At 48.3% G+C, this 11,199-nt stretch overlaps 1 protein-coding gene across 5 annotated transcripts in view; it reads right to left on the bottom strand.

Annotated features, from left to right (window-relative positions):
• RAB7B (RAB7B, member RAS oncogene family) overlaps window positions 1–11,199 on the bottom strand; it is a 26,825-nt gene that overhangs the window by 6,829 nt on the left and 8,797 nt on the right. For 4 of the 5 annotated variants that reach the window (XM_055084123.1, XM_055084122.1, XM_007114020.4 and 1 more), the window contains 4 exons: window positions 10,841–10,909; window positions 10,153–10,279; window positions 9,191–9,406; window positions 1,258–1,383 (listed from right to left, as the gene is read on the bottom strand). In XM_055084123.1, coding sequence (XP_054940098.1) covers window positions 1,258–1,383; window positions 9,191–9,406; window positions 10,153–10,279; window positions 10,841–10,893 — 522 coding nt within the window. In that variant the 5' untranslated portion in view covers window positions 10,894–10,909. Of the gene's footprint in view, window positions 1–521; window positions 1,384–9,190; window positions 9,407–10,152; window positions 10,280–10,840; window positions 10,910–11,199 lie in introns of those variants that run through there. The other variant, XM_024133849.3, reaches the window with a different exon arrangement.

The following is an 11,199-nucleotide window of genomic DNA, read 5'->3' as shown; positions in this document are numbered from 1 at the left end:
GGGCTTCCCTGGTGGCGCAGTGGTTGCGCGTCCGCCTGCCGATGCAGGGGAACCGGGTTCGTCCCCCGGTCCGGGGAGATCCCACGTGCCGCGGAGCGGCTGGGCCCGTGAGCCATGGCCGCTGAGCCTGCGCGTCCGGAGCCTGTGCTCCGCAACGGGAGAGGCCACAACAGTGAGAGGCCTGCCTACCGCAAAAAAAATAAATAAATAAAAATAACGCATGGGGGCAAACTCTGAGATTAAGGCAATGGGGTGTAAGGATGGCAAGCTCGAGCCCTCTCCCTGGGCAGCTGCTAGGGGTGGCTGCTGTCCCTCTCCGTTGTGGACAACCCACAGGGCAGGGCCAGGCAGACCAGTGACAGCAGGCCTTTCCACAGAGGGGAACCCTCTGACTGCCCATCCTCATTCGCTCCTTTCCTCCATTCAGAATCACTGCCGTGATGACCTTCTCCCCATTTCTAAGAAGCCCACCTTGATTGCATATGGCAGAATAATGAAACATGCTGAGCCCCTCCCTGTGCAAATCTCTCACAGAACCTCTTCAGAGTTTCTGAACTCTATATCAGAATGGCATTAAAACCCTGCTAATACTTCCAGGTGACCTTCCCTGATCTTCCTCTTCTCTCTCCCCCTTCTCTCCCCTGCAGTGTGGGCTGTGTGTCCCTCCTCTGGGGCCCCATCACCAGTCCTTGCCCACCATACAGTGCCTGCACTGCAGCCACTCCTGTGCCGATCTGTCTCCCTTACGAGAGCAAGGGACCCCGGAGCTCTGGACGGGACCTGAAACACGTGACATACTCAACACATGCTTGTTGAGAGACTACACCAAGTGGTCTACATCTATCCATCATTTTGATTGGAGGATGTCAGCAACTCCCACAGGCTTCATTATTCCACTTGGACCAATACTTGGCACCTTGGGGCTTCTCTCCCATCAGTGAGGACTGAACTAGAGCATTACTTCTCAAACTCTTACTAAATTAGAGTCTCCAGGGGTGAGGTATAGAACTGTATTTTTTTAGAAACTCCACAAATGATAATCCGCCGGATTGAGGGACCACTGATGATGGATTCTAAGGAAGCTTTATGCCTCTGGCATTCTGTGGTTCCAGAATTGGAGTACTGTTGAGCTCATTCAACAACTAATTAATTAAGATGATGAGCAATCCTGTGCCACCCACGTCCCTCCCAATATATACTTTTCTGGATGCTCCTGAGTTCCCCCATCCTAGGGGGCAGCTGGCAGGTGCCACTCACCCTTGACAGAGCCCGACTGGCCAGTATCTCGAAGGCTTGTACCACATTGATGTCATTCTTGGCACTGACTTCAAAATAGGGAATATCCTTCTCTTTACACCAGTCTTGGGCTACCTCCTGTGGCACCTGCATGAGGGGAAGAAATGATCACTGTTCCTGTGTCCCCATCCGCACCATGATTATCACCACCATCACAGCCCCACCTTCCCCACCACCACCCTCATTTATTGAGAACCTTCCATGTGTCTGTAAGTTTACAGGTGTTATTATTATTTTTTAAATTAATTAATTAATTTATTTATTTTTGGCTGAGTTGGGTCTTTGTTGCTGCGCGCAGGCTTTTCTCTAGTTGCGGCGAGCAGGGGCTGCTCTTCGTTGCAGTGTGTGGGCTTCTCACTGCGGTGGCTTCTCTCGTTGCGGAGCGCGGTCTCTAGGCACACGGGCTTCAGTAGTTGCGGCTCGCGGCCTCAGTAGTTGTGGCGCACGGGCTTAGTTGCTCCGCGGCATGTGGGATCTTCCCGGACCAGGGCTCGAACCCGTGACCCCTGCGTTGGCAGGTGGATTCTTAACCACTGCGCCACCAGGGAAGCCCCACGTGTTATTTTTTAACATAAGCCAATGAAGTGGCTATTGTTAGCTCCATTTTACACACGAGGAGACCGAGGACTGGAGTGTGTGGGGCTGAGCAGGGTTTGCATACAGGCTTGGCAGAATTAGAGCCCTCTGCACTATGCCATCTTCTTAAGGCCTACACTAGGAGCTTCTTCCTGCCATTGACTCCTTCCTCAGTCCCTTCAAAGGGAGGTGGACAGAACACACACTAGCCAGGGAGGGAGGACTTCCTTCTCCTGAGCTGGCTGACCAGGCCCACGCTGCTGGGCAGAGACTCAGGTCCCTGTTAACCCTTCTTCCCCAGGGTAGAGTCTTTGGAACAGTTGATAAGCTCCCACTCTGGGCCAGATACTAGGTTAGACATCTGATCATATTAACTCACTTAATCCTCTAACAACCTTGTGAAATGGGTCTTTTTAGCTTCACTTTATAGATAAGAACACTGAGGCTCAGAGAGGTTCAGCAGCTTGCCTCAGATCACACAGCTAAGAAAGGCAGAACTTGGACGCAGCCACAGCTCAGTGCTCCCATGGCATCTGCGCTGCCCTCTTCAGGGCACTGCACAGGAATTGCGCTGCTGGTCTGTCTCTCCCACCGGACTGCAGGTTTCTTGAACTCAGGGTCAGGACTTTTAGCTCTTGGCCTGGCACCATGAGCCACTCAGTACAGGCTGAATGAGTACGGCTCTACCCAAATGTAAACGCCAATCACAGTTTGAGGATGTTAGATTGGAGAATGCTCTGGCAGCCCTGTGGGTTACTTCCAAAGACAATTGGTTCAACTGAGTTTAGTCTAATCAATTATTTTGGGGAAGAGGAAATGACCATATATTGATATTTGCTGTGCCTGATACTTTATAACCATGATTTCACTGTAAGGGAGCAAGGTTTTTCTCACGGAGAAAGCATCATTCTGCCCCTTTCCTTGAACCCAGGGCAGCCAGGGGGAGATCTGAGACTGTTCCTTGTCAAATTGTCTCCTGCAGGTTCTGGAAAGTCTAGCTTACTGGGATTAAAGGAACCATCACTGTCCCCTGTCTCTTTGGCCCTTGCTGTCCTGGCCTCAGGAGTGGCAGCAGGGCCCAGGGGCTCATGGCTCTCTTTCACAAAGCCGCTGCTGTCCAGTGGCATTGCTCTGGTATTGTGAGGCTCGCTTCCTAAGACTGCAGGGTAGAAACTGGGGTCAGCTAAGCAGCCTGCCCTTTGGGGAGCCCGGATGACACCTCTGCCCCCCCACGCTCAGTCTCCCTGGAGCTGCTGCACTTGAGCAGAGCAGGGAGAGAGTCCAGGCCCTGGTCTTGGCCTCTGATCTCTAAGGTCCTCCTGCCTTTTGGGGCGAGGGGCCCCCGAACTGTCCACGACTGCTCTCTTCTGTGGAGCATAGATGTCCCTGATCTGGTGAGCAACCATGAAGCCTCACAGATCGGGGAAAATCCTGAACTGTTTGGATGAAGGATGGCCAAGTTGCTGATTATTAGTGTCCTCACTAGTAACACACAAATAAATAATCGGTAGAAATTAACATGTTATAATAATACCTTGATGGCATCTTTTAAAGTTCTTTAAAAGACCTTAGGGTGGGCTTCCCTGGTGGCGCAGTGGTTAAGAATCCACCTGCCAATGCAGGGGACATGGTTTCGAGCCCTGGTCCAGGAAGATCCCACATTCTGCGGAGCAACTAAGCCCGTGCGCCACAACTACTGAACCTGTGTGCCTAGAGCCCGTGCTCCGCAACAAGAGAAGACATGGCAATGAGAAGCCCACGCACCGCAATGAAGAGTAGCCCCCGCTCGCCACAACTAGAGAAAGCCCACGCGCAGCAGTGAAGACCCAATGCAGCCAAAAATAAATTTTAAAAAAATAAAGAAAGAAAGAAAAGAAAAAAAAGTTAAAAAAAAAGACTTTAGGGCAAGGACTGGACTTACTCTTCTTATTGCTCCCCCTTCTTTATATCCTACCGCCACCAGCTAATGAGCATTTTTCTGGGCACATCGTTGGTGATCAGGAGTTGCAGTAAAAATGGAAGTAAATTGCAATGAAGTCAAGTGCCTCTGCTTCTCCAAGAGGCAGGGAGATTCTTCATGTGCTATGGCATGAGAAGCTGAAGCCCAGACTGGTGCCCAAGGTCACCCAGAGACAAAGCTAGGAAGACAAACCCACACCTACAGCCCGATGATCTCTCTGTCCCTTCTTTACCACTGACAGTGACTGGGCCTGCCCAGGGTCTGGTTATGACAGGCATTTTCTCTCACTTCTCCCCGATCATTCTCTGTCTGGTTTTTATGGAGTGATTAAATACACACTCTAGAATATCAGTTGAGATTGTGTTGCAAAGTAACATTCCCTTTATATCCCCTCACCTCTCCCACTTAACCTCAGAATGTCACCCTGGGAAGAAAATGACCCACATAGCACTTTTCCCTTCCAATTCTAGTTACAGTTTCATGATTTTTAAAATCATCTTGTCTTCTTTTATTTATAAAATAACAGCTATTTATAATTTAGGCTCTGACTGTGGAAATAAACTCAGGGTGTCAGCTGTGGGGACATGGGAAGTATGAAAAATTTGAAAGTGTTGCTTCCATTGATTTTGTTTTGGCTGACAATATACTATTTTTTTAAAAATTAATTCATTTTTATTTTTGGCTGGTTTGGGTCTTTGTTGCTGTGTGCGGGCTTTCTCTAGTTGAGGTGAGCAGGGGCTACTCTTCGTTGCGGTGCGTGGGCTTCTCATTGTGGTTGCTTCTCTTGTTGTGGAGCACGGGCTCTAGGCGTGCGGGCTTCAGTAGTTGTGGCACGCAGGCTCAGTAGTTGCGGTGCACGGGCTTAGTTGCTCCATGGCATGTGGGATCTTCCTGGACCAGGGCTCGAACCCATGTCCCCTGCATTGGCAGGTGGATTCTTAACCACTGCGCCACCAGGGAAGTCCCGACAATATACTATTAACATTTTACTTTCCCTGTTACAATTTGGCTTGTTCATTGGAGGTCAAATGTTTGACAAAATTAGTCCACTTTGCAGACTTTTATTTATGATGCTTTCCCATCTCATATGCATTTAATTAATTAGTTTGTTTGTTTGCCTTTGGCCGTGCCGCATAGCATGTGAGATCTTAGTTCCCCAACCAGGGATCGAACCTGTGCCCCCTGCAGTGGAAGCACGGAGTACTAACAACTGGACCTTCAGGGAATTCCCTAATATGCATTTATTTATTATTTATTATTTTTTCTTTTTTCTTTTTTTTTTTAACATCTTTATTGGAGTATAATGCTTTACAATGGTGTGTTAGTTTCTGCTTTATAACAAAGTGAATCAGCTATACATATACATATATCCCCATACCTCATATGCATTTAAAATGATCAATTGTGTGTGTTAAGATTAGTGTGTCGATACATCTTAAACCAATCAAAAATAACAAAGAAAACATAATCCCAATGTTATGAATCAGCAGTAAGTCAGAAACTGCCTGAGTGTAGAGCAAAGAATTCACATCCTAGTAAATAAATTCCTTGTAGCATAGATGCTAGCAGAACTGTTCTTTCTAATAAACTTTTTTTTTTTCACTTTTACCTTGTGTAGAAGGAGTAGGGGTTTTAAGAAAAATCTGAGTCAGTAATTTCTTTAAAATTATCCTGGTGAGGTATTGATTGATTGTGGTAAAATATACATAAACATAAAATTTACCACTTTAACTATATTTAAGTGTACAGTTCAGTGGCATTAGTACATTCACATCTTTGTGTAACCATCACCACTGCTCATTTCCACAGCTTTTTCATCATCCCACATCTAGCATATATGTTTTAAATATTCATTTTCTTTTTGTTAAGTAGGAAGAGCTTCCCTATCTTCCCAGCCCCCACCTTGGAGATATTAAATTAAGGAGGGTAACAGTCACTTCCATGTATTAAGATTGCCATGTGCTTTATAGGCACCATTGCCTATAATCCTCAAACAACCTCATGAAATCTGAGTCTGGTCTCTATCTCACAAAGAAGCTGGAACTGGCCCAGGACACACACGAATTTGAGCATGAATTTGAGCCCAGAGAAGGTGCCCCTTCGGTGGCCCTCAGCTCTTATCCACTCAACCCTGTGCAAGCGGGGACTGTCTCCAGCCTGGATCTCCAAGGCCAGGGTGTGCCTCTCGGCGACTGGCGGCATCCCCTGCTGGGTCTGTGCCCTTGGAGGGCAGCCGCTTCCCAGCCTCACCTCTGGCTCCATGATCCTGGGTCTCTGGATTGAAGTCCCTGTGCCTTCCCCATTTCCAGTTCCTCCTCTCCGCTTCCCTGTGCTCATTGCATGGCTGCGAGCACTTCCTTACCTCTGTTCCTCCTGCTCTGCCTTCCTTCAAGCCCTTCCCTTGTCACCCTCTCCAGTGCCGGTTATTTCCACACCCTACTCAGTACAGACTCCAGAGACCTGGCTGGGCTTGACTGGGTCTTTGCTGCTTCTTTCAAACTTTGATTCTTCCTCTCTCTGCAGAACAAAGCTCATCCCTCTGCAGCTGGGATTGGACCCCCTCTACCCCACTGAGTCATCACCTATGTCTCCCATCCTGCCAGGTACCCCCTGGTTCACCGAACACTTGCAATCTCGTGAAGCTTCCTCTGCATGCAGCCCCCAAAGCTCACGAGAGCCTCACACTTCCTTCCCCTGTAGCCGTCTTCACCTTCTCTGCACTCAGCCTCTCCTTCCCAGGCCCAGACCCAGGGCCTCCATTGTCTGGTCTCCTTTCCCTTCCCTCCTTCTGCCCTGTTCCTCAACCTCTGACAGCCTCCTGGCTCTTCAGCCTCTTCTTGTCTCTCCTCTTTCCTCCATGGGTTCTCAGTGAGTGCCCTTGCAGCTCTGTTCTTCAGCTACTCTTGTCCGGAAAAACCTTCCATCAGGTCCCTGGCTTTTACCCCACGTACCACTGTGGAAGAAAAACACAACATAGACTCCACTTCAAACTCCTGGTCTCCCTGAGCCTTTGGCGTCACCCATCAGTTCTGGTCTTTGTCCTTGACTAGCTCCTTCACCCGTTTCTCTGCAGAGTAACTGGCACAGCTTCACCATGATTCTTGAGACTCCTCCTGGGCTCCCTTCCTCCTCTCTCTCAACAGAAGATGGTGCCTCTTATTTCACTGAGGAAACGTTGGCCTCTCAGTCTTGAACTCCCTCGACTGCCCACCCCACGACTTGCAGGTATATGAAGCAAGATGTGAAATGGAAGTTTTGGCAGAGACACTACAGTGTTATTGATGCCAGGTATCAAGTTGGTTGGGAGACAGACCACCCCTAGGACCGTGCACATTTCCAAAGTTTCACGACCAAGAATCTGCTAGACGACTCTAACACCCCCGGTATGGATATAAAAGGACTGAAAAGGAGGGTTACAAAGGATTTTTTTGGGGGTGGGGAGAGATGTGTTGGGGGGACACCCCTCCCAAGAGGGAGACCATGTAAGGCCTCACCTCTGGCCAAAAGAGGGCTTCAAGGAGGCCACGTGGAAAGGTTAACATATGACCCCTGGAGTTTGGTGGCTACAGTGGATTGGTATCTGATTGCATCTGAGGGATTTAAGGCAAAAGGCAACAGGGCAGAGAGAGGACAGACTGCACTGAGAACGAATTACCCTTGGCCCTACAATGGAGCCAGAATGCACGGGTGTGCCTTATGAAAGAGAGGCGGGCTCCACAGAGAGCTAGCCAGCCTGGAGCTGTTGTAAACCCCATCAGGAAGAGTGTCTGCAGGAGGAGGGGACCCCATGGAGTGGAGGATGGCTCTTAAGCTCCTAAATTAGGAGTTGAGGAAGAATATGCAAGAGCCTTGTCAGGGGAGGTACAGTTAAATGTTCCCAGTGGAGGCTTCTTAGGACCCAAAGGAGTAAACCACCAAGAGACAGCTTGAAATACCAGTTTGGGCCCGGAGAGCACAAACTATCTTAAGACAGTACCAGTCAAATAAGGATTTTTTTGCTTCTCCTGACCTCTTATCCCTCTTTTTGCTTCACTCCTGATGGGGTCTGAAACCAAAATTATCCTGAGAAGGGGAGGAAGTGTGGACACATAAAGTGGGCAATGATATGTCCCTCCTAGACCACAGTGTTCTCACTTGCAGCTGGCCCCAGTGGGAAAAAAAGAGACCCCTTGGCTGTGAATGAACTTAGGACTTTGATTCTTATTTGAGATTGGATATTTGTAATTAGAGAATTGACACTAAATTTGCAACCTGAAGTTACCATAGAATTGATGACTTCTAGATTTCTATTTCCAGCACAGACTTCTCCTTTGAAGTTTCAATCTTATGTGTTCTAAAGCCTACTGGTCCATCCCCAATTAGTTGTTCTCCAAGCTCCTCCAACTCATCATGTGAGAACCAAACTCATCTCTCTCTCTGAACAAGAGGCTCTTCTTTATGGCGGTCATGGCTTAGTTGGAAGCACCACCATCCATTCATCCACCCACCCATCCATCATTCCAAATGATGCCTCAGTTCTCCTATCACTTTTCTCCATTTGAACACTTGTGAAAATGTGGTTCAAATATGAACCGCATTTATTTTCTCTATTTGAAACACTAAGACAACTTGTTTAGATGCTCTTTTGGGTGTCCTTTGGGCTTTGTTTGGCACAAGAGCATCTTTTATAAATTGTCTACTTTTATTCTTTTCTCTTTAGTAGGCAACGATGAACAGAGCTCTACTCAATGCCACTGCAGTGGTAAACACCTACATAAGTGTGGTCACTGCAGCCATGGAGCAAGCAGATCATTTGTCAAGTGGTTGGCCAGATGATATAGAATATGCTTCAGCTAATAAGAAATAAATACTGTATTACTACTTTCCCAGAAAATTTGTAGTTTCAAAAATTCATAACTGAAGACCCCCTATCTGACCCTGGGTAGAAATACTGTTCTACAGGTTAATTCAAATCCCACCTGCCTACTTCTGATGCCTTCATTCTTCCATTCCCTGTCTCTAGACAAAATTGCCTTCGGTTCTCGGCTCACATCATGCTATTTCTTACCTTTGTTCTTGCTGTTTCTTCAGCCTGGAACCCACTTCCTTATAGGAAGCCCTTTCTATACTCTGGGCTTGAGTAGACAGATGCCCTTTCACTATGGTCCCCAAATATCCAAGGTGTATCTCTATGATTGCTTATGATTTATCTTATTGTATCATAATTGTCTTTAAATTATCTGCATCCATTACTAGACTGTGAAATTCTTAAGGTAAGGACTATGCCTGATTCAACTCTGTATGTGTGGGACTTAGTGCCTGGCATATAGCCAGTCCTCACATGTTTGGTGAATGAATGAATGAATGAGTCAGTGGTACCTGCCGGTCTGCCAGATCGATCTTGTTCCCCAGCACCACCATGGGGTAGGACTGCTCCATTGGAATGGTTTTGGCCAGGACATCACCCCTCCAGGTTTCCAGGGCTTCAAAGGTCTCCAGGTCAGTGACGTCAAAAGCCAGGATGCAGCCATCAGAGCCTTTGTAGAATGTAGACACCATGGAGCGGAATCGCTCCTGTCCTCCTGTGTCCCAGATCTGGAGGGGAAGAACAGAGGCTCCATGGGGCTGTGATGAGTGGCTGAAGGTATGCCCAACCAGGTCACATCATATCAAAGCTTCCTTTTCTGGGTAGGGGGCAGATAGCCCTGGCACAGGTGCACGAGGTCCTTTCACACACGGGCATCACACACCCTGTCACCCATGTACACTACAAAATCTCTGCACTAATATTTAACATCCCAAGAGTACTTTCACATCTGAGTCCTCATTTTCCACCTGGGGCATCAGGACAGGCATTGTTCTTCCACCTGATAGATTTGGACCTTGGGAGTGACTTGCCCAAGTCCACTTGGCAATTTTTCCAGGGAACCTGAGCCTTAGAGTGGAGCCTCTTAATTATGGATTAGTGCTCTTCCTTCTAGATCAGGGATCAGTAAATTTTTCTGTAAAGGGACATATAACGTAAATATAACGTAAATTTAACGTAAATAACGTAGGCTTTGTAGACTATATACCGTCTGTTGCCACTACTCAATTCTGCTGTTGTACTGTGAAAGCAGCCATAAGACCGTGAGTAAACAAACGGGCAGGGCTGTGTTCCAATAAAACTTTATTTTCAAAAGCAGATGGTGGGTCAGATTTGGCCCATGAATTAAAGTTTGCTGATCTGTGCTCTAGACTCTTCTAGCTCCTGGTGCACATTGCTGTGTGAGTGGCCGTCCAGAGAATGTGGGGTGATATTCCGGTGTGTATGTTGAAGAGGGAATGAGAGGGCAGCTCACCTGTAGCTTCAAAGTTGTGTCATCCAGTATGATAATCTTGGAGAGGATGCTGGCTCCCAGTGTGGTCTGATAGTCCTCGTAAAATGTCTTGTGCACGAATCGGTGGAGGAGGGAAGTCTTTCCAACACTAAGGAAAAATACCCAGACACATGTGGACACACTACAAACACACACACACACACACACACACACACACACACACACACGCACATATCCATACCTTTCTCAACATCTTACCATGACCCTCTCACCACCGTCTCTCTCTGAGATTTTGAATATCTAACATTTGCAGTTTGAGTAGCTTGCTAATACTAGGGAATGGACACTAGAAGCAGGGACCAAAGTGAGCAGAGAAGTTCGCAGAGAGCTGAGTGCCTCACAGCAAAATGGTCAGGTCTTTCCTGTATGTGGCAGGAGGTAGGAGGGCAGAGAGATGCTAAATGGCTTGCCTAATTCACATACCTCGTTACTGCAGAGTTAACTGCAGAGCCGGGGTCAGAAACCAGGTAGCCTGACTTCAGTCTCTTTCTCCCATCTCAGCTCCCTTCCCTGGGGTGGAATGCCCTCCATGGTGCCACTCTGAATCAGAAAGGGACCCATGCAAGGTGGGAGCACATACAGGACGTCTCACTGTTCTTGGGTAGGGGTTTCTTTCCAACCCCCAGACCCCGAGCTGAACTTGGCTTACCCCAGGGCTCCGATGATGATGAGCTTGAGGTCCACCTTCTTCTGAGGATTCATGGGAGGGCTTCAGAACCTGCAGGGAAACAGAAGTCATCTACATGCTGGCCAGAGTAACCCTGTGGCCATTGTCACTGGGGCTGGTCTCTACTTTCCCCTCGTCATGTGCAGAACTTTGCCCTGGGCTCGGATGGGGTTGTTCTCCAAAAGAGGTGGATGGGCTTCCCTGGTGGCGCAGTGGTTGGGAGTCCGCCTGCCGATGCGGGGGGCGCGGGTTCGTGCCCCGGTCCGGGAGGATCCCACATGCCGCGGAGCGGCTGGGCCCGTGAGCCATGGCCGCTGAGCCTGCGCATCCGGAGCCTGTGC

This window comes from Physeter macrocephalus, chromosome 4 (assembly GCF_002837175.3).
Source record: "Physeter macrocephalus isolate SW-GA chromosome 4, ASM283717v5, whole genome shotgun sequence".
Classification (NCBI taxonomy): domain Eukaryota; kingdom Metazoa; phylum Chordata; class Mammalia; order Artiodactyla; family Physeteridae; genus Physeter; species Physeter macrocephalus.
Note: the sequence above shows the minus strand (reverse complement) of the source record. Positions and strands in the feature narration are given on the sequence as shown.